General features: G+C 30.6%; 1 protein-coding gene across 3 annotated transcripts; it reads left to right on the top strand.

Annotated features, from left to right (window-relative positions):
* The first annotated feature begins 668 nt into the window (after positions 1-668).
* LOC148611996 (uncharacterized) lies at positions 669-23719 on the top strand. 3 transcript variants are annotated; one of them, XM_088593065.1, is made up of 3 exons: positions 669-857; positions 20216-20490; positions 23228-23719. In XM_088593065.1, the coding sequence occupies exons 2-3, from the start codon at positions 20228-20230 to the stop codon at positions 23271-23273; spliced, it is 309 nt and encodes a 102-aa protein (XP_088449191.1). In that variant the 5' UTR covers positions 669-857; positions 20216-20227; the 3' UTR covers positions 23274-23719. The 3 variants fall into 3 exon arrangements, with proteins under 3 accessions (XP_088449191.1, XP_088449192.1, XP_088449193.1); XM_088593066.1 differs by lacking the exon at positions 669-857 and adding an exon at positions 19601-19699; XM_088593067.1 differs by lacking the exon at positions 669-857 and adding an exon at positions 19998-20021.
* Positions 23720-24970: the final 1251 nt, after the last annotated feature.

Raw genomic sequence — 24970 nt, 5'->3', positions numbered from 1 at the left:
ATAAATATTTCATTTGGTGGTTGTCTAAAACGATTGTTAATACTCTAATGTTTAATCGTGTAGGCTTTGGCACTACATACCAGTAATTTAACAAGTTGTTCCTGGTTGTTTTGTATATTTATCTGTATGGTGTAGAAAATAAAAAATACTAAGATTTTAAGGCTTCGCCTGTCTTTGCTTAAATTGCTTCACGATTAAAAGTATGAAAAGACAATTATTCGAAACCATTCAATGTCAACTAGATTTTCTATCCAAGTACCCTCTTCGACCTTATGACCTGTCAAGGCGTTCAGAATATAATAGTAAACAACGATATTCAAACAGAGATTACCAGTAAATCGCAAATTAATTAGCATAGAATTACCATTATGTAAATATCACGACAAATAGATATTAATCAAATCTAGCATGGGGTTGATGTTCTAATCGTTAAAAACTTTAAAGTAGTATCATCCTCGGAATACACATGCTACACGCGGCTGACATGGACAACATCTTATAGCTTATCTTCAGTCCCCTGTATTCTGATTTATTCACTAAAGAATAAGAACTTCATTAACGATTGCTGTATTATTACTTGACAATATTGTATTTGTATCGATTATTATAAAGCTCACGTGATCTAGTTAATAATAATCTTTTAAGTGACTCTGATGACTTATTGTTACGACCGTTGATGACTTTTGACATTGTCAGTGAGTTAGGGGTGTTTCATTGAGTTCGATATTTTGTAGGAGTGTGGGCTCTATGACGGCATAGATTTAACGCTTAAAAGGAAGAACGCCTCTCTAAAGTACAGGACCTTTTAACTGTTCAGAACTTTTTTCTTTTTACTTTAGTTTTCAGAGATAGTAAAGGTAAGAAACTTATATTAGATTTTAAATTTAAATCTAAATCTACCAAAACAAAAACAAAACAATTTAATTCATATGTAGTCTAGATAAAAAAAGAATTTTTTTTTTTAATTTGTAAAGATGTTTAATTTTTTGTTGTGAAACTGTTTTTATTCATGTTCAGAATACGTTTAACTAGTATAATTATCAATCGATTGCGCCACATTACTTCATCAAAAACAAGCTTAGGTATGTTATCTGTACGTGTAGCTGTTTACACAATAAAAAATTTAAAGATATATAATTTAGCAGAGGTTAATGGGAGTCTCTGATAATATTTTTCTTTCTTTTCACTAATAAATTGAATTTAAGCTTGTTATTTGATACTCAAGGAAAGATTTGTGGACTCAATAAAACAATTTTGAATCTCGCATTCTTTTACTGGATTAACTTAAATTATTTTAATCTCTTATTGTGGAATTTGATGCAAACATTTTATTTGAATATGATCATCATGTATATATTCCAAATGGTATCACGAAGAAGATCGCGTGGACATGTTTTATTTTCTATTTTACCTTTTTACTTTTATTATTTGCAACTATGTAATTCTTGGAAAAATGAGGTTTTTGACAGAGTTATCTTCCTTTAAAATACTCATTTTCAATTTACCAAAAAGATATGGAAAATCTTGTCCTTTTTCGTTGATCCTGATGGTGTAAATAGTCACATTGTTTCTTAAAATATTGTTTTTTTTTCATACCATGTTTCACCGTCTGCCTAATTCCTACTCAGACCGACATTTAATATACATATACCCCATTTGAGAATATGTTTGTGTTCATTTTCAACCTGGCAACCATATGAAATCCATACAAAATTTCAAAATGTAATGGTCGTCAAATGTTTTAAACGAAAGAAATATGTGGACAAAAACTTAGGGAACCAAAAGGGGAACATGTACGAACAATGCGTTCAACACGAAAGGTAAAAAATATAAATACAGCAAAATTAAAAAAATAACACACAATATTTGGTAAAAAAAAGTAAAGGAATTTATAGTAGATATATGTATTGTGACGTCATAACTTACGACTAATTTTACACTTACGAATATTTGTGAAAAGGGCCACTGCCTACTAAAAATAAGAACTAAAATGAACAAATTACATTTATGTGTGATATACATGAATCTACAAACAGTATTTATATGAAGACTGTAAGGTTATGAAACTTAGAAGCTAAGATTTAAAGGTTAAGGTTTTTATTACGCTATTTTCTTTGTCAAGCCTTTAAGCTCTATAGCTGCCTACACAGTGTCTTTGTAAAATCAAATTTCACATATGAAAGCATTCTTATAAATTTCAGTGCTTAACGAGAAAATAAACCATATCTGAACTGTCAGAGAGCAATATTTGTTAAATATTAAAGTTTTCTTTACTAACAAACTATTAAACTAAGTGATGTGTCCTCAAGAACGATCCACTGTGTAAATCAATTGTCATATTTCAATTTGCAAGTTTGATGTTCAATATGAATCCATTGTAATTGCTCTGCGTTATAAGATGATAAATTCCAAGCAAAAATTGTTCGTTTGGAAGAGACAAGCAATTGCTTAAGATTGTTAGGTCCAATCATGTCTATAACGAACGCTTATTGTTATTCGAGATCAGTATTTTACATGTACATATTGAAAGGGTTATCAAAGGTCTACGGTAGTTTCTCGGTCATTTGTTTGTTATGAAAATAAAATCATGATTATGACACATTGTTATAAATCTTTACATGGATTAAAAAATATTGTAAACTAACGGTGATTTATATAAAAACCGTCGTGGAATACTTTAACGGAATTTTAATGTTTATTGCTAGCAATATATGTGAATTTAACTTCGCTAACATACACTAGATGAAAATGAAGGGAATAGTCTAGTTTGTAACTATATCTAAACATTATTGTATTACCAGGAGGTAAATTACTGTTTTAAAGTGAGATGTCATGGGTTCTCTCTTTTTTTTCTAATGAATGCAGATCAAAAAGGAATGTTTATGAAAGAAAACAAACACACACACACAAAAAAAACAGACCTAATTTTCATTAAGCAAACAGAAGTGATTTTGGTAGTGTCTAGTAGACTTTTGAAAACTTACTCTGATTATGACTCATTTATAAGAATTTTATATCCATAGTTTTCCACAAACCTCTTTATCCATCCTTTAAAATGAGAATACCATTGTCATTGGTTAGCCTTGTTATTGATTTCAGATATCGTATGTAAAGATTATATACTATTTCTCTATGTATTCTTATTTAATTAGTGATGAAAAAAATCTGGAAAACTAGAATTGGTCTGTACTAAAAGCTTTACTTTTGTTGTTCATTTAGTTTCTCTGGGTCTAACTGTTTTTTTTTAAATTTATGCTTTAACATGTTTTTAACAACAATGTGTTATTTTGTTTTTTTATTCATGGTGTACCATTTTTTTTGTGATTTTTGTGGGTAGTGTGGAACCGCGATAACACGACCCCCAGTGAACTATGATGTCCGATGATGAAGGAATGACATAGAATATATCTCGGCATTTGTAAGGTTACAATAGCGCAATTATGTCTCCGTAGCATTCAATCGAATTGGTGGATAATGAGAAGGAAATTTTCATGAAAAATTGTACGAACAATAAGAAACCAAAAATTTCGAATTTGGAAGCTAGCAGCCCATATATGTGCATTTTATGCTCCACGTAAGGCTAATGTGACTTCTGAATAATTGATGTTTGAAAAATTATCCCCCTTTAAAGCCTTAACTTACGGGCAGAAATGCCGCATGACATGAAAATTGTAATTAAAAAAATAAAGCTGTTTGCGTGTATTTGAGCAAGATTGTGTTAGATTAGAAAAAAACTTCACCCGGATCTATTTTTAAATTTCAGTGGAAATGAGGGACCCTCTCTTATACGGAAATAGTATTGTACATAATCGCGCTCTTGTATCCTCAAATGTCACGGAGGAAGAAACCATATCTAGCGGTCGATGTAATGTAACCCTTCAACTGTTTAATTAAACGACAAATCAATTGTTTTTGTTTTAGCCCCCAAAAGCTTAAGGCTACCTGAGTTGTGTAATGTCAGTATAAATAAATCATAGGAATAATGTGAAATATTTTCATCTTCCAAAGATAACGGTTGCTGTAAAAGTGGTGATTTGTATACTCAGGTTTAACACTTTCTGTGAACATTATATTACGTAATGGCACTTGAAATTACCAGAACTTTTTATCAAATTCGTAAAAATGAAAACAGAATTTTTCAACAGATGCATCAGTTATACATGTCTGTAACTTTCTTCGTAATCAAAATTACTTGTGTTTCAAGGAACACATTTTAAATGTGGAAAAATTACATAAATTATTGTTTCAAATCTGCAAATAAAAGTAATTTATTTTTCGGAAATACACAAACATATATGGTTTTTTTAACCCGCAAACTACGAATCCAGGTACATGTATCCATCGAAATTTCTTATGACCACCAAAATTAATCAAAGAAAATATAACAACTGCAGTACTGCACCTTTGTTAGGTTATAAATGAATGAAGATTGCTGATGCTGCTTTATAACACCTATGGAGCAACACCTGGAACATCTACACCTTTTACGTAATGAAACAAAACGAACAAAAATAACATTATTTTTCCTCTTTGTCCAAAATTTCAAGTTTAACTTCGTTATATCGAAGTCGATGCGTTCATCAACAACACTACGTGTTTAAACGTCACATCAGCTCTGCTAAAGTTTTTATGATGGATTTGAAGTATTTCGTTTTGTAGTGCTACATCATTCCGTTTTAATTCATTTGTGTGTCATTTATCTAATCTGAGAAGTTGAAGCAATATCGGCGGAACAAACTGAGGAAATATATGGAGAAAAAAAAATCCATAGAAAAAAGAATTACCCGCAACAAAAAATAAATCTTAAGTGACAACCAAAAAACCTTTTTTCATGACCAGGTAGTAAATCTATGTATTCCAGACGGGTGATCAAATTCAGGTTTAACAATCCACCGTGTATATCTTTGAGAACTTTGAGAACGAGGTCTTTGATTGTTCGGACGGGCAATGCCGATGTATGAAATTTGTTATAAAGGTTAATGAAAACAAAAGATCTTCTTCAGAATAATGGAATAGCGATGCTTCTCTAACTCAAACAGGCGTCGTGTTAATTAAACAAGATAAAAGTCAATCTTAAACACTTATTTTGATATTAAGCTGCTCAATAGTTAAATTGATAAATTTAGATTGGTGTTGCATGTTGTCAGAGGATTGAAGTTGAACATAAATTGTACTGCTGGAGGAAAAAAAGATTTCTTCACAACTGTTTTATAGCTATCTAGGCATTAAGAATTAAAAATGTCCGTTTACAACCATGTGAACGTCCACTTTGATTTCTACTATTACGTTACTTGCTATTAAATGTTCCTGTATTTGGTGGTGGTTTTCTGGTTGTAAATGGTACGATACAAGCGCCTTTTCGAATTGATCAATCATTTACAAGATGTTAAACGATAGTTTATACATATATATTGATACTGTATATTTTTTCCGTACTAAATTCAGTGATTATTTGTTTTTTAAGTAAACGTGGTATCCGGAGTTGAAAGACAAATCCTGCTTATGACGTATGAAGCAATAATGGACGCGTGTTGAAAGCGTCCTACAATTTGACCTATTTGTTCGGTACTAGGTTTATTTCGTAAAACTAAATAAATATTTGAATTGGAGCTTTTTCAGATCTCCCAAACACTTTGTATAAATGGATTTACCCTCTTTTTTATCCCATTTCCAAAGACCCTTCTGTATTTTCGATTAACCTATCGTAGTTAAGACTTAATTTCTACTTTATTTTTGTCATAAACACCCAGAGCATACATGCGCTTTGAAAGAGATTTATTTGGCATTTATTTGTTGAGTTACATCTACCATCTGGAAGTAAAACTACGCAGCAATGATGAAATTAGATATACAAACAACTGCTTCATTTTCATTTAGATTTCAACTTACTCTCTGGGAAGTTTTTTTTATGTTATGTTGTTCTTTGTTGCGTTTGTCTGTTTTCCATGTCTGGTCTTTGTCCCAGGATTCATTCGTTTTATTTCTGCTAGAATATTGGTTTCCTTGATTACTCTTTTAAATAAAAGTAAACAGATTCTTGGAATGTTACATTTATTATGCATTACTGAAGTGTTATAACCGAAAGATAATCCGCAAAATAAAGCCCCTATGCAGTTTTCACTTACTTTATAAAAGTAAGTTTTGGTAGGAGTTGTCACGACAAAAAGGCATTTTTGCATAAATACTGTACAGTTGGGAGCATTTGATCGATGTTGTCTGAACCAAATGAATTATAAATTATAAAGAAAGTCGCTTTTTGATAATTTAGATTCCAAAGTTTGTTTTAATGTATTTGATTTTGTTTGTATTTAAAGAAAAACAGCAATATAACTTTGTTGTTGGAAACATTTATGGTTCTCCGAGGTCAAGCAACTCGTTCAACCGCAGAAGAAAAAACAAATACGCAATATTGTTGTAAACCAATGGTCTAATGTTAGAAGCTACTGCTGTAAATAAGGAATGGTTTGTAAGGACTAGTTATTTATAGGTTCTACCATACATTCCGGGGCAAATCTAGTATATGTCATCTAAAAATGATTAAATTCACCTTTAATTGGTGACACAAGGTGAAGAGTGAATATGCCTGTTATCGGTTAAAAGTGATATATTTAAATCAAACAATGAGTTTTTATTCTTCATTCACTTACTTAATATTTCTTATGTTGGGCCTGTTTTCCGTATTACGTATTAGTTAAGTACATGCAGCGTACATTTATCCTGATAGTTTGGTGTTAATTGAATGGACAATTACAAACCAGTTTTGAAGGAGGTAGACCTAGGATAAGGGACATAACTCTTGAAATCAGAAGTATGCTTGTATCATATTCAATTTCACTAAAGCCTATCAAGCTTTCATTAAAAAAATTAAATCAGTCCAAGTTACTTTGATTGTTACACGACATTTATCTGGTCACATGACAAGATCATGATTTGCATTCAGTTGATGCAATTTTGAGATATTTTTTTTCAGATTGAAAATGAAATGGGCCCACTTTACAAGAGTTGTCGATCTTGGTTTGGTTGATTTATGTTGAAGATGACTAAACGGCTGTCTTTAAAATAGAAAAATAATGTATGTAAATAGGACTTAAGTTACCAATACATATGGCGCAGACAGACAAAAAAAGCATTATATGTGCGTTGAGTTGTTTTCCTGTACACCTCCTACATATGGCAGTGTCATAAGTTAGTACTGATTGATACTTAAAAGTTCCACAGTGCAAGATTTATATGGAATTCAAAATAAATATTTTTTTGGTTTCATTTCAATATTAATTGTTCTATGAAAAAACATCATCAGCATGTTTTATTCGAACTCCCGGAATTCCGTTAAGATATAAACGATGGAATCTATAGCGAAAGTATATCCGTACGCGTTTGCAATCATCAACGCTTACTTTACCAATTAGCCAATTTAATTAAGCGTTTATCGCCCACTTATCTTTGTTGTAATTGCATGAACACGAAGTGAGTTAATCGGTCTTTATAGAAACATTATTCTATGGTAATGCACGAAGATAATGGGGAAAGAAAAGAAGGCGTCACTACAAAGCAGTTGTATCGTATTACGCATTGATTACCCCTCTAATTATTAGTGACAGTATGATGTAAAGAAAACCAACGTACAACTCATCGTTTTGACGCAAACTAATACTAAACACAACATTATGTTTCAAAAATATTTACGCATGACTTTTATCTATTGGATATACAGTGAGTTTGATACGAAAGAAAATAATTCATTTGCCAATAATTACAAAATATCAACAATATCAATATTTCAAATTTTGGTATGCTTTTCATGTGTTTCAATCAGTAACCTCTCATCAGTTACATTAGAATCAAATACAAAGTAATCTAATTTTACACAAGAATAGGTCAAAACCAAAACCAAAACTATGAAAACAGGAAGTCAAATTACAGGTTGTACCAATTCCATTACATTAAATGAAGCCTTCGTTGTATGGAGATTTTGAAATTTGCAAATAATATTGGGGGTTAGAAAAGTCTTTCTACAGGGTTGGTGTCAAACTTCGGGGTGCTTTGGTCCACCAGTAATGGCATCGACCCAGTGGTTATCTAATAAAAAATACAAATCATATTTATTTGAAAATCTTATCCATTGGTCGACTGATTGATTGATTAATTGATTGTTGGGGTTTAACGCCCAAGCAGCAATATTTCAGCTATATTCAGGCGATTAATGTACGTAGGTAAGTATCGATACCACTTTAAGGGTTGCATTCACACACATTGATGACCCGAGTTCAAATCTCGTAAGTAAGGTTGGGCTTTTTTGAAGGAATGAAAATGTAATACATAAAAGGCAAAATTTGAACCAAAATTGGACCCAGCTTTGTCTGTCTTTTTGTTGGTTACCTAAAAGAGTGGAGGACAAACGTTCTCTAAGTACGTAGGCCGCGTAGCATGTCTTTACAAAAGATAACATCAAGTATACATTTTAACAGCATCCAGGAGTGCATTCCTTTCCTTGACATTAATTGTTAAATCCCAGTTGTTAAGATTCTGCAACAGATTGTTTACAAACCCAAGGATGCCCATTGCTACTTCAATTATCAGTCCTCTGTCATTCTCAGTCATGCCATTCCCAAGTCAGAATTTCTTCGCTGTATTTGCAGCAACGTCCAAAAATTCTGGATCAATGAGACATGATGAAATCATTTGTCAAGAGATGCTATCTAAGCAAAGTTTTAGATCGGGTAACAGCATCAATTTCCCTGGTTAATATATCTGACTTCCCTTTTACCTTTTTAAATGTGACTATTTTTCATTTATTTTTTATTCTTGATATATAAAAAACTCTCAAGACACATATACGGTTTTTAACGCCTTGACTACTCTATCGGGTATCGCATGGACTGATGATCAATTTCTATGATGTCATAAATTTTCTGATGTCATAGATGTCATATCTCTCTATGGTTCTATAGTCATGCGCACCAATCAGTTTAATTCATTTCGATATTGTTTAAAATGACAAGTAAAACGTACGACCATATCTAGGTCAAAATAACTACCTCTTAAACTACGAGATACATTGTATAATCTGACATAGAATGTGCGTCAAAATTACAAATGTTGAAGAACATCATAACTTGAAGTAACGACTGGTTGCTCTGTTTATTATTACCTTAAGATGTCATATTCAGAAGTAGGCGTAAACTCTATTTTAAGGAATGAAAAAGTCATGTCATCATATGCGATAAATTCTATATTCGGGCGACTTCCGCTAGAATCTTGGTTCCCTTGATTGTTACTCTTTCGTAACCGTGATGATAAGAATGTTTTCAATCAAAACAAATGGTTTCCAGGAACCAGATATAACAACTGGCAATTGCTATATTTATATAAATATCGGGGTCTTGATAATGTATATGACCTATATAGTCTTGTAACGAGTTCCTGTGCTTGATGCGGGTGCTGAGTAATGTTTATTGCTAACATATCATTTCATGTAAACTTCCCTTTCTCATACAAGCATGAAACACATGTACATATCTATGTAAATCATATGCGAATATTAAATAATGAAAGTACGAATGCAAGCATGAAGTCGCAACCAATACAGTGACTTAAAAATACTACCAGATATATTGTTGTAATGCAAAAGAAAAGAATTAACTATACTCACGGTACATCAAGTTTTCCATTGCTTATAACACAAAAACAGTATTGTAAAACAACAATTAGTCCTATATGAATACAATCACCTATTTCTATTGTTATAAGAGACATTTTTGTTATCTCATGAAACCTTTTTCCTTTATATGATTAAAGCAAGCTTAACCCTTCTTATTCAATTTGTGTTTACAAAAGATTTTTACATTCTGATCAATTTTGTTAAGATCGAATGATTTATCTGAAATAAACTATATTACAAACAACTTTATAAGGTAAATCGATAATTAACTCTAATTCTGAGATTATTGCCCAGTACAAACAATATTTTCAGTGAGGAATTAGAATTATGAGTTTTTCTCAACTCAAGCGTAAACTACATGATTAAATAAAATGATATGTATACGGATTTTTAATTATTAGTCTTTGTAAGAACCATGCAAATTCTGTTAAATGTGATACACTAGAAAAAAAGCTACACATATTTTTTTTATATTTTTTACAATAACTTGCTTTATAGGTCTATATGACGAAATGTATAATTATTTATCCCAACCTGTCTGCTCTTAGGAGATAATCCACATTGAAAATACAACAGTTTCTATTATATTTTAGTGTCATTTACAGAGTTTTCTCCCGTGATTTTAATTCAATAGTACATTATACATAATTTTCATTTCCTAAGAGCAGGTTAGATGAAAAACCACATGTAAATTTCTGTTTACTATAACATTTTAACCAAACTGTAAAAAATAAATATGTGTAGGCTTTCCAGCCACGAATCACATTTTGCATAATTTGCATAACCTAAATCATACCATGATCCTGAACAAAGCTCATTGGCACCACGTTATCAAAAACTGCTATCAGATTTGTTGTAATGCCACAGAAATGGCATAACTATACTAATGGCACATCAAGTTTTCCATTGCTTTTAGTGAAAAAAAAACAGTATTGTAAAACAACAATTAGTCTTATATGAATACAATCACCTGGTTCAATTATTATAAGAGACATTTTTGTTATCTCATAAAAACCGTTTTTACTTTTTTGATGATTAAAACAAGTTTGTGTTTACAAAAGATTTTTATATTATAATTTGTTAAGATCGAATAATTTATTGAAAATTATCGATTTTACAAAAATAAAAAAAAATATTTTAATGGATAATTAACTCTTATTCTTAGATTATTGTCCAGTACAATATTTTCAATGTGGAATAAGAATTATGGGTTTTAATCATCCCAAAGTAAACTGTTTAAACTTTAAGAAAGTCAAATTTTTCAAGGCTATTTAACTTGGAGGTACTTTAATAAGTATTTTTTCTCTCCAGCGTACTAATATATATCGTCTTTTATTCCTTTTTTCAATTAAGATCTATAATTACTGACAAAATGTAATTTCTTTTTAAAATTAAGTCAGACAATGAAATGACAGGTCATCCGACTTTTAAGTACATAAATATGTGTTTCCCTACAGGCTTCCGACTTCGTTTCTTGTTTATTTTCCATATACAATAAGTTTTTGACACGTTATAATAAATAAATCTGCGAATATGTCTATGGTGATATTTCGTTGTCTATGGTTCATGTAAACCACCTGCATAAAAATAAAATTATACGTAATGCTCTTATTAAAATTTTGATTAGATTTTCGAGAAAAGAAAACATTAGGAATAGGGTATGTAAGTCTCGTCATGTAACTACGTGGTTTCGTAAGAATGGGTCCTAGTCTACCATTCAAATGTATGGAGATTCGTCATTAACATAACATTGAGTTCAATATTAAAAGCGAAGTATCATTTTTGGGTAAAAATACTGATAAAAAATGACAATTATCAAGTTCTAAGAGATAAAAATGTTTACAATAGCATAAAATTGAAGATTTTGCATTGTGTAGCAGAGTTTGAATTTCCCAGAAGTACACACTATAATGCATATCGGTCTTCTGATTTCGATACGTTCTACAAAGGAAATTCCGGAAGAGAAACTGAAACTAGAACGAGACTTACAAACCCTATTGAAAATAATCATATCTAATACTTATTTTGGTTTTGTTTTACGACCTTTCATTTGTCCCATTGTATAACAATAACTGATTACTTACATGTACATGCTATTTTTTTAGTAAACGTTAAAAACGTGTTACGCTATTAAACATGTTTGAATAAACAACTTTGTAAAGCATTTTCTTGTACTAAAATACCGTTTTAGCGCAAAATACTAATCATTAAAAATGATATAAAGCAATGTGGTTAACGAAGTCTAGACCAACTGGAATTTTTATCGGAATTATCTACAAGTAACGTGTGAATGATGTACTTTCATCGATTAATAAATCCGATGAATATTTTTTATTGCAATGTCATTACTTGTGTATCCTTTACTTTATCCTAACAGTTTGGCTAAGTTTTAACTATTTCATGTTATACTCATTATATATCCATTTCAATTCATAATTTACTTCAAACAAAAACAATAAACTAAAACGTGTCTTTCTGTTGCATTGATTACAAACCTTTTTGAGTGTCGGTGTTGGTTAATTGACTCTTTCTTTAACTTACTTTTGTCTTTGAAGGTATTCTTGATAAATGTACCTATTATACCGCTTTACCATATAAGGACAAAAGGAAATTAGAAATATAAAACAGGTTTCTTAATCTTTATTTTTGCCTGAATATTTGTCCTATGGACTTCAAACGTTGGTTGCTTTGCCTTTTTTATTATATTTTTTATAGTGATTCGGGTATGTGAAATAAATGAAATTCTTAGACTATACCTAGTGAATAGTACTTGGTAGATAGGTGTTTTACGTTTAAGGAAATCTCAGTTCGGTTAAAAGGAATGAACAATATCCTTCAACTGTTTTATTGTCGTTTCCAAATATCCCTAAAAATGTTTCACGAATTTCATTAGAAAACCATATTAACTAATCTAGTATTCTGCTTTCTCGGCATGTTTATTCCATCCATATTATCACACAGAACTTGAGTAGCATTTTGGCGTCTATGGAAGTGGGGTATATTCAGTTGACCAGTACGCTTGTTCCATGTTTCATTGTAAATTGTGGCATCATAGTTGCTTATTTACTTTTTGTGGTTTTCTGTATGATTCTGGATGTTTGTGTTGGTACTCTCCCACTTGCTTAGTATTTTGTTTTAGTTTTGAATTGATGTCATCGTTATAATTGCCGTTATATAACTTCCTTGTAACTTCTTAAACAATAAAATATTTGATATCTATGACCGAGCAAAGTAGTAAGCAAAGCCGTTTTGACAAAAATAAATTTGTACATCGTATATTTATTGGAGCAAACTTTTTATGTTTCATGTTTGAAGAATTTTTTTTTAAATTCAAGGGGTTTTAGTCTTTGGTTTTCACAATTAAAATTTTGAATTCATCATGAACATTGTAATTACTTTATTTGTTTGTTTGTTTGTTCGTTTGTTTTTCATTTTATAATTGGATCATTTAAGCTCAATGGTAATTTGTTAATTAAAGGTAATGCTGATTCATTAAAAAAAAAAATAAAAGCAAAAAACAAAAGAAAAACGCTACAGCACTGGAAAAGCAACTGTTATTTGATTTCAATAAGAAATTCGAATATTAATGTACAAGGAGGGAAGACAGATAAAACAAAGACAATACAGGATACGAATGAAAACAAATAGAAAATATATGTACCCCGATCTATATCGAGGCGAGGTGACAAGTAACACCGGTAGAGCAATATCATAATAAAAGTGGTGTGTTTCTTTCATTTTATCAAGAAAATTGGATATATGATTCGTTCTTTTAAATATAGTTTATCATTCAAAGACGAGTTGTCATGTGCCCGTAAAACATTTACTACACAGTATTTTAGAATTTTTAAGACTTGGCACATGTATATCGTGTTTGTTTGTTGTCTCTTAAGTACCATTCTGTGTAAGAATCAGGCAATGGCTGGTACATCATATTTCTCAATTTGGTCTTTTTTTTGCCTCAAATACATTTAACACATCTAGAAAACAGCTGAACAGCTATTTAAATTTATCCTGAAGCATCGGTGTAGATATTTTTTGACTGCTTATATAAGGAAAAAGTTTTGGAAAATTTTCCCGCCTTTTTCCATAGTGCATTTGACCTATCAATGTCTTTAAAAAGGCAAGTTTTCAAACACTTTGACAGTATTTTCTTGAGATTATGAGGTATATGTACTTGGATTATGCAATAAAATGTCTGTGTATTTTTTCTTCATGTGCCATACCTTATACACATTTTTTCCTGATTCTTAGACGGAGAAGTACTTAAAAACTTCCATTTACGTATTCATTGAATATTTCTAGTTATAGTTGGCTTTTTAGATTTAAATAAGTATGACTTTAAAGATACACTTGTGATAAATTTTCCTACTCTGATTAATGCAATCAATTTCAGAATAAATACATTTAATTCTTGCCACTGCTGATAAACTACATTTTACTATATTCAAACTAATCGACATTAAAAAAAACATGTTAAATACATTTAATGCCGATATAAAACCAAAAAAATGAAGATTTCTAGTTTTTATTAAATTAATGATGTATGTTTTACATAATTCTTTGAAAATACGATTATTTATTGCAGATTTACGTGACAAATGTCAATTTATATCTGCATCTTTTAGAAAATTTAATTTCATATTGGATGAGTGTTTGAATTGGGAAAAAGATAAATTCATTGCTTGCATTTCCATTAGAATTGTAGCTGTCACTCACTTAAATAAGTCAATCATTACAAAGTGAGTAACAAACTGCGTCTAGTATCCGTAATATGAACCGCAAGAAGCAAATTACCGATAACTGCTAAAGTCAATAAAATGACAGAAAATTGCAATTTTTGAATTTGTTATATATAAACAAGAGTATCGTTCCTAACCATTTCAGTATAATTTTGTTTGATTGTGGCCCCTTACTGTGGTACCACCAATTAACGCAGAACAGTTAAATATTTGAAATTTTAACATCAATTGTCAAGAAATGAAGACGATTGTTAGTGTTAAAGGAATGCAAATATCTAGCATTGAAATATATATTCCCAATTTCAGGAGTAGATCAGTCGTTCATGAAGACTATTGAACAATCATTAAACAGTCGAACGTGTGTCATAGCAATAACTCTTTGTCCATAGGTCAATAATCGATGATATATATCCCTTGTTAAAAGCTTATGATACTTTACAAATAATGATAAAATTGATTTATTTCAATGCAACATTCCAATTGTATCAATGTGATTATTACACAGTTATCTCAGTTTTAAAATGTTTTGACCACATTACATTATTTCCACTTAAATTGTTATAATATGTGTTTCGAAAACGTACATATTAACAACGGCGCAACATATTGTTGGAAAAATAGTGACTTAAATTTCAAATCACAGTTTAAAGAACACGTTAGGGGCCAAGTTGATATAGATTTGTGCAAAAAGTTTGTACGTATACGTATCGTCATGACTTTATTGCCCTTAATCATTCGATGAATCTTCAGCTTCTTTAATGAGGTTAATTAATTAATCTAGTATTGAGTTTCTCCCTGGATTCTTCCTACATTGTGGTATGAATTGATGCCCGTTCTCACTCTAAAACATTGTTACTGACTTATTGATTGGCATTACATGTTCCTTGGGACATTTATGCACTCTTGCTTTTAATGTCAGAAAGTTTTATATAAATTCCTAGATTGCCTTTTAGAAATTGAAATCTTAATTTAAAGAACTCGTAGGTTGAATAACTTGAAATATGAGTGATTTCCTCAATATAGAACAGTAGTATTTTTTTTTTAACAAATCCTAATATAAGTGATGATCGCATGACATTTTGCAATGCTCTCTTTTTTAAAAAATGTGCCATAAAATGTTCTAAGTAATGACACTGATTAAACCATCTGTACACATCTAGAATCAGGAAATCACGTAATCCGTTGTAAATCAAATCTCAATGTAGAATTTTTTAAAGTAATATTTGCTATACAAGATGATTGGTAAGCACGCATATTTCCATTCGTGGGAAATATGTTTATGTTTATTTTTTTATTTATTTTTTTTTGTAGTTTTGTGTTTTATATAGTTTGTAGTGGGTTGAAGGTTTTTATCTCAGTTATTTGAGGCTAGATAGTGTCCTCCGTTTTTCGGGTCAATTTTGTGTCTATCGATCTCACATTGAATTTGTTGTCACTTTTGTATTTTCTTACTCTATATAATACCTGTTTCTACTGCACCTTATGAAAAAATCTTATAGAAGTATAAAATTGAAATTATAAACTTTACCATTGACATTAACATGACATAAAAAGACTTATGTTTTCATCCTTAACTTCGAGAAAAAAAGAAAGAAAAAATATCTTAACCGTACAAGTAGTCTGGACCGTTTCTACAAATATTCATTCGAATTTGTTTTAGCTATTATAATATTCAAACTTCATATCCGTTTTTAGCACTTCACTTTTTTTGTTGCGAAAAAAAAAACGTTACTGTCGTAAAACAATGATCTTTCAACATCATACGGGAATAACCCATTATGCAGTGTAACAATTAAGATATTATGACATAAATAGCATATGACAAGCGGAACAATAAGCAACGTGATATTAACGACACTCATTAAATTCATATCTTAAAGAACACATATTGGTAACACCTTGAGAATGTTCATGAGGTTAACTAAATGACTTATTTGGCCAATTGGGTTATCACAATTTATCCTTATGTAGCCAATACAGCTTCCTCATTTTATATCATGCTTAATGTTTTTAGAAGATAGCAGCGAAACAAAACCCACTTCAGTCAAATCTATGACAATAACGTTATGTTAATCACGATTTTAAAGCTATCTTTTTCTTTTTATTTTTGAGATTCTTTTAAGTATTGACTGGTCTAATGTGGGGCATTATTGAACACCTATTAAAATTTCACAAATGTAACTGTAACTGTATTTCGTATCAACTCAATCTGGTCATATGCGTAATCACCCTTATTATGAAGGAAATATATTTTCTTTTGTTAATTGTTTCTTTCTTATTTTACACTGTTGTATTTGTCTAAACAAAACAAAAAAAAACTAGTGGTATTGTTAGTGCCAATTATGGTAGGCTGCACATGAGGTCAGCAGCATTATACCCAAATACGTTGGAAGTAAACTGCTCAAAACTAAATTGATTACAATAATAATTGAAAGCCATTAATATAATATAATATGATATAATAGTATAATGATATATATCTAATTGCTTTGCCAATATATAATTAATATTAGTGAGTGTCATTTGTAGATTTGTTTAACGCCGTTTAAATCAAGGTTACATCAAATTTGTTTGATCATGCTTAGTAAAGTGCTTTGTCTTGTAGATAATGCTAGTGATTATCACATTGCCAGTTGTATGCACCCTTTAAGAACATAGGCCTTGACTTCCATTAAACATGGCAAGTTCATATCCGTGTATTTTATATATATTATCCTCATGTAGCAATAACCTACTCTCATGTGAAACATTTCGTACAATGTTCTATTTAATGTTACTTCAACACGGGTGCGATTAACGACAATAATTAAATGGTGAGATTAACGACAACAATTAAATCGCAATTAACAGGACAATGGTTCGTTTATTAATGGCTTTTATATGTCAGTTCTGACGGATGCAGTATTATGCATATGCATACTAGCTTCAGTGTTAAATATACAATTTGTTATATCGTTATATTTGATTCAGTATTGTTTAAAATAATTTAAGAAATTGGGTTATTTGTTTTACTTCATTGTATATTTTCCTAGTTTTGTCGTCGTCACCTGATCGTTGTATTTATGATTTTACCTAAGCTCAACCCGATTGACAAATCATTTGGCATTTGCATGTTATCTGTTACCTTTAATTGAACAACAATTGTTTTTTTTCATATGATATTCCGTCACACGAAGGAAGATTTTTCAAGTTAAAAAAAAATGATTAAAAATTGAAATTAATATAGTCAAAAATAATAAAGAACATTGTAGCATAAAAAACAAATAAAGCGAAATCATAACAAAGTTTGTAAGTTAGTTGAAGTGGATTTAGAAGGTAGACCTAGGGTAAGGGATACAACTCCTACAAATCTTTGAAAGTTTGTATTCACCATTTTACATCAATCTCATGTAAGCATCAAAGTAACTTTGATTTCATTCTGTGTTAAAGAAAGCTTAAAAGGCTTTGTTGGAATTGAATATGATACAAACATATTACTGTTTTCAAGAGTTATGTCCCTTATCCTAGGTCTACCTCCATACCCTAACAGATATAGTTTCACAATAAGGTACATCACGATAGGATATGTCGGTATCATGGTATCTGGCTTGCGTTTAGGTATTACATTTACAATTATTGCCAATGGAATCCTTCTTTTCTCATTCAGCCATATGTTCCGAAAGTTTGAAAATTGCTCAAATGAATACGTAAATCAAGATCCTATACGGCTTAAAGAGTTCATTAGCATTAATGTTTATTGTAACGTAGGATGCAATAAATGTTACAACTTGACCACGTTGTTTTGAATTATGATTAAGGTGGAGTTAAATGTCAAAAGTACTTCTGTCACACGAAACTTCGCTAAAATCATGCTATATTGCTGTAAAGTATGTATGGTTGTTATATTAAGCTAATAAAACCACTTGAAAACTATCAAATGACCAAAGCAATATGTCACTGTTTTTCACATGTCCATTAAAGCGAACACGTGGCCTGGGAATCTAAATATAAACTTTAGAAAAAAATGAACCTTTGATCATACTGTTCATCTCTAAGTGAAACATCGAAATTTCGTTTATGGTTTAGGAGTCAGGTTATTGAAACAAATTAATCAGAATTGTTAGTCTTACCTTTGCCATATTGATCGGGATTTAATGGCAGCATTTGGATAATTAATATTCTGAACATGCTTACCTTCTAACCTGTCATACCGATTATTTCTATAAAACATGGTTTTAACGGTTTTAATGTGTAGAGATATTACCGTCGGAGTGAAACTGTCATTACGAGAATAGTAAATTGTCATTAATCTTGATTCCTAATGGCACATGTATGTGACGTTATTTTTGTAAACAATGGAAAGCTTGAAACTAATTTCCCTTAATTCTACTTTTTAGTTTTAATAGGGTGAACTTCATTAGTAGAAGAAGGTTTCAGAAAAAAAAAATACTATTAGTCAGTAACATACATTTTCTATGTCTTCTCCAAGAATAATAGAATGGGTTTGTTTTAGTTTTTTATCATACAAAAAAACATCTGGAGAAAGAACAGGACTTAGTAAAAAGCACGAGACAAACTTCTAAAATTTCATTATCTTTTGTATTATAGTCCGTACAAATTGAACTTGGGTATTACATTTAAACCATTTTTTTCCCTTTTAAACACATAAAGGTGAAATTTCAAGATGAGAATACTGAATATGGATCCTGCAGAAAATTGCTAAAACGAGAAATAAAGATAAGGTATACTGTCTGTCATATCAATACACAAATTAAGAAAAAACTGACAATGTTACAATATGTATTTACATGCTGTTTTAACACTGTCACTTTCTTTAAAAATAATAATAAAAGAAAAACAAAACAAAACAAAACACAAAACAAAAAACAAAAACAAGCGACGGAATTCAATGCTTACAAGTATTCAAAGTAAACTCATAAGTTAAATTACTATTACTTAATGATAAATAAATGTATTTACCATTTTGAAGTACGATTTTTTATGTTATAGCTTGTTAACAAGGTATCAATACTATATAAAAGAACTGAATGATTAATCAAATAGAAATGCAAAATGTTTTAATATTCATTTCTATGGCAGTTAACGGTCTTCTGTAGGATTTTATTATTCATTTAACATGACATACCGGATACCATGCTTTCCGTCTGCCTATCTCTTTCTTTCATGTCTCATATAATTCATGTCTGGTTTCGAAATTGATTATCAGAAGCATCAAATAACAAACCGGTATAGATAGGCTGTTTAGGATGGGTTATAAACTCATCCATTCGAGGCAAATCGTCAGAGATTGAAAAAGGTAATGGAGCTTTATGCTGTTTAAAGTTTGATTGCAAACTCATTTCATATTGTGCAACGATGTGAACAAAGTTTATCATTATTCACAAGAAAATAAAACTTATTTGAGATTTAAACGCGGAAATGCGCGTTTAACTACTTTTGAAAACAAACATTGATATATTTCAACTTCCTCTCGGCCAATGAAATTTGTCTGCTTGATTCTTCGCGTATGTTTTGAGTAAATCAGAAAAGTGATAATAATGTGTCCCTGTTTTATCATTGGTTTGTGGTGAGATTAACACATAGCTGCCCTGGGAAAGTTTTATCAATTTTCATAATAGGTATTGTCACATAAAAAGCTCCTTTGTGGATATTAAAGGCGAATACAAATAAAGGCCTGTTCAATTTAGGTGAAGGATTGGTTCTAATTAGAGGGTTAGCGATACCTTTTTTACACTCCTACGTGATACAATCGATCTATTTCATATTATAATGCTTACATATTGTTTGAATGTTTTATTTTGGTTCGTTTTAGAATCATCACAACATGAATAAAGCTAAAGCCATCGGAATTATAACAGTATTTCTAGGACTTCTAGTTCATGACAGCCTGGCAAGAAGTGTACAATCAGACTGTGTAGTACTGTGTGCAGCAGGAGTCAGTCCATTACGATTAGGTTTAGATTGTGACTGTTTCAACCCAGACTCTTTACCATACGTAAAACGAGGCGTCAAATTACCATTCCGATACGGAAAAAGAAGTTCTCTAGGATTCCCGTCAGGATTACAATTTTTAAGAAATACTTATGGGTAAGTTGATGCGTAAGATAATAAACAAAAAGGAACATACATTAGTAGCATGAAAACATGATTGCATGGTTTATTATTTTCATATCATATAATACATGAATTGCAAGAATAAATCGGAAAAATAAAAAAAAACAATATGTTCTAGACCTGGTACATGTATTTCAAAGCGACATTGTGGGTAAAACAAGATTTTATGGCTAGCAAACCGTCCGTTTCCATTATTGCAATAAGTTGTTTATTTTTATAAGGGTTTTACGATGGTGCATTTGTTGCGTTTCACCATGTCTGTTCCTTTTTCTATCATAAGTGTTCCTGTTGTGTTGTAAACACAAAATTCAAAATTGGTACAACAGTGGTCAACAACTGAATTCATGACAAGTGTAGTGAAAAAAAATACCTGTTATCATTTGTTCCAATGTTAAATGAATAATCTGCAATAGGATCTTGATATCGACAGAAAATTGTTTTATGAGATTCTTCTATCCTTGAGGTATAGGTCATATTGATAATAGACATATCCCAAAAAAGCACAAGATAATCTTATCAACGTTAGAAAGTGTGTGTCAAAATAAGCTTTTCTTATAAAATGAGATTCTTTAGAATTATCAAGAATATAATTAAGAAATAAATCACGGAAACTCCATTTTAGCGTTGTTTTACCACAGGCTTACCATCTATGTCGCATTTTTTACCCCGAGCTATTGCGAGGGGATAAATAACGACATAAATGGCCAGCCCGTGGTAAAAAATGATAAAAAATGAAATTTTCGTGATATATTTCGATTCTAATAGGACTAGTTTCTTCATATTTTGAAATAGACGCGGCCTATGTGTTGCATGAAACGATGGTCATGTGATCATGCCTTTTTACCATGGCTGTGATCTAAAGAGCTTTGTAGCACGTCATATTAGAATAATCAAACAATTTGTTCAATGAGATATTTTATCAAAATAAACGTAATCCTTTTTGTTTAATATTGATTTCATTAGACGTTACACCAGTAACAAAAACTAGAAATATTATTCAATGATTCATCGATTTCCTAAAATAAAAAGTAAAATTGCATTGTCATAAAAAATGACAATTTTGAAAAAGTTAATGCAGCCAAGAACTGCTGAATATGTAGTTAAATGTGTTACATTTGACACCTTGCTGTCACAAGCCAAAAATATTTGCAAGTACGATAAAGTTTAAATATACTCATATAATATAAATTTGCCGTCGCTTTATGATACAAGTTCGATAGGTAGTTCATCACCAATGCAATCGAGCATGACATAAGTTAAACTAGATACAAAAGAAATTCCGCAAACATATGTAAACATATAATCATGACAAAACCTACTTTTTTCATCAGTAATGCCTGTACCCCTTTCATGGGCAATACATGTATCATTTTCGTTGGCAATACTTCTATGATTTCCTTTGTCCCTATGATATTTTCAATCCAATTGATACTATTTTGTCTATTTGTCTTTGTCCTGCTTTTTACATATATATATTTTGTGGAATATTCATTTTCATTCTATAGTCTTTCGAGCTCCGAAGAGCGCCCGACATTCGAAATTCACTCCAGACGCTGTAGCGCCAGCCCTCTCAAAAAATGGAAGAATTCTTGCAAAACCCGGAAAGAGTGAATTATTTAACCCGATGTTATCCAATTTTCAAACGCATGATTTGAATAACGCCCGAGAATTTCATAAGGCCTGTATGCAACGGTTCGTAGGAGTAAAAAGACTTCTGCCGCTACGTTGGGCTTTACAATTTTCAATAATTAAACCCTCATTAGTAAACAACAAAGACAGTAGTTAAGAGTCATGTCTGAAACATCTCCAATTTTGTTCAAATTTTTTCTGATGAAATTATAAATAGGCAAAAGGCTTGTTAAAATAAAAATAAAAAAATTAAAAAATTAGTACATTGTGTAAAATATGATCAATACAGTTTCATGGAAACATGTGACAAAACTCCATTACAATGTCAACATCCCTAAATGACATTATGTATATCTCTAATAATTATGTTATCCTATTTTATTTGGCAAAAAGTTTCTAAACTAAATACAAAATCTCTAATCTTTTATGTGTTGGAACAACGAAAATAATTTTTTGTACATTGGTCAGTTGTTTCCCTACCAAACAATGATTTTACTATCAAATCGCATTTACTAATTTTCTGAGTGTTGAAAGTGTTGCGGAAGAGACAGCAGCATATGATAGTTTACAACAAATTTCTTTATTTTACAAAAGGGATAGGACACAACTTTCACAAACTTATGAAGTTTTTCCCAACATACGATTCTAGGTCGAGGTCAAGTAATTTCGTTTTCGTGTATTTATTAATGCCTTTTCTCCGGACTTCCGGTAAAACAAGAATCAATGTTGACAAAACGCCCCCTATTAGCTTTTCGACTGGCCTTTTAGCTTTTTCATTAAATCTTATTTCCGATTTCGTACGTGTTGCAATAATATCCCGGATATTAGACTGAGATGGGATACCAACCATTAACGAGACAAGTTCCGATTCATTATTATTTTAGCTAATATGAGATATTGGTGATATTAATACTTTCATGTAAATAGATCTTTCACAAGTAAACCTCTTTGTTGATATTGGCAAGTCGTGTTATAGAATATAATGGTTCGAACAAGGAATTATGGCTGATGACGAAATTTATCACTTGTAAAACTTTCATCAGTCCAGTGAATGCTCTAAATCATCTCTTATAATTTTCAGTGCCAGAACATATGACCCATACAGAGACTTAATACAAGACATTTGATTGGTTCAACATTACCAGTCATTTTATGGAGGTTTTTGCCTGCCTATGTTTGATCGTGGAAGAAGGAGACCAAGTGCCTGGTGTCTTTAAATACCATTAAACTATCAGCGCGCTGGTGTAACCTTTTTCTTTCAATTTGATTAAGTTTCTATATTTTTGTCAATGTCTGTCATTTCACATTTTGGGACATTGGATTCGTCTTAATGTCATAGGTTATTTGATAATAAATATATTTTTTTTTTCTTAATATACTTGAATTTTGACGCTAAATCAGAACAATTTTACCTTTTGGGAAATGAGATTAAATTTACAAGGCATGTTCGTTTAAATGATATAAAGTACATATCAATAAAGGAAATGATGAAAGATTATTTGTAATTCATAGAATGTATAATTATCTGGACTCCTGTTCAGTGTATACGGTTTTGAATAAAACTTAAAATATCTCTTTATATAATTAATTGCTTGTCTTTAAGTAAAATGTTGTTGCATGTAAAAGTGGAATTAAGCGTTGATGTGAACAGAAATATAGTGCAATATTACGGTTCAAGGAAAAATGAAAAGAAATGAACTCTTCAGCGACTTTGCTACTACATAATATATAATTGATACCAGATATAGAACATTAATGTCTGTATATTATATGAAATCTAACCCGAAGTTAAGGATAACGGATTTTTTTTAAAACATACCCAGAAATATACATGGATTTAAAACCAAAACGTTAAACGAAAGTGAAGAATTTCCCCAACAAATACACAAAACTTATTAAAAAATGTAATCCCATAATCAATTTGAATATCCCACATTCTTAAAGAATTTTGAAAATACATAGTTTCTTTCAAATTATAATTTTATATAACATAAAATACTTCAAATGCATTCAACAGCAATGAGACACAGCAAACAATAATAATACATGTAATAATAATGCACTTAAACCTTTCCTAACAAAATCTCTATCGCACTTCAAAAAAATTACTTGATTTAGACAAAGTTTGGTTAACCAATGTTAAAAATATATTTAAATTGAGAAAAAGGGACTTTTAAAAGTGTCCTGATAAGATAGCTTTTTGGATTATGCAGGACTTGGTCTAGACTGGTTTTTGAATTATGCAGGGTATTGCTTAGACTGGTTTTCGGATTATGTAGGGTTTGGTTTAGACAGGTTTCGCTGAACATAAATGCATGTTTTCTACCATGCCCAAATAAGAGATTCGTTGTTACTATAAACGTGTCTGAATTAACAACCAGTGATCCTTTTCACCAAAAAAATCGTAATTGTAAAATTAGTCGTAAGTTATAATGTCATAGTAAATAAAGGTATGTGACGTCATAACTTACAACTAATTTTACTCTTATGATTTTTTTGTGAAAAGAGCCACTGGTACTTAAGTATAGTTTCAAATTCTTTTGTATGTGTGTATGATTAAAAGTTGTAGTTACGATAAGATAATTAATTTGAAAGAGTGAATAACCATAATATGATCATGAGTGCCTTAGAACGTGGAGTTGAATCTTAATGCGTTCTCTGCACGAATGATTACATTTCTTTTTATTTTTTCACAATAACCATTATATAGATTATCTCCTTTATTCGTTATTATATTCAACATAAAATTGAAATTATGCCATTTGATATGCATGTTGTGACTTATTGGTTGGAGAAAGTCCGAGGGTGAAAAACCCGAATTAAT

The sequence above is a fragment of the Perna viridis genome, chromosome 7 (genome assembly GCF_037379345.1).
Source record: "Perna viridis isolate PV_CMFRI_1.1 ecotype Kerala chromosome 7, ASM3737934v1, whole genome shotgun sequence".
Lineage (NCBI taxonomy): Eukaryota > Metazoa > Mollusca > Bivalvia > Mytilida > Mytilidae > Perna > Perna viridis.
Note: the sequence above shows the minus strand (reverse complement) of the source record. Positions and strands in the feature narration are given on the sequence as shown.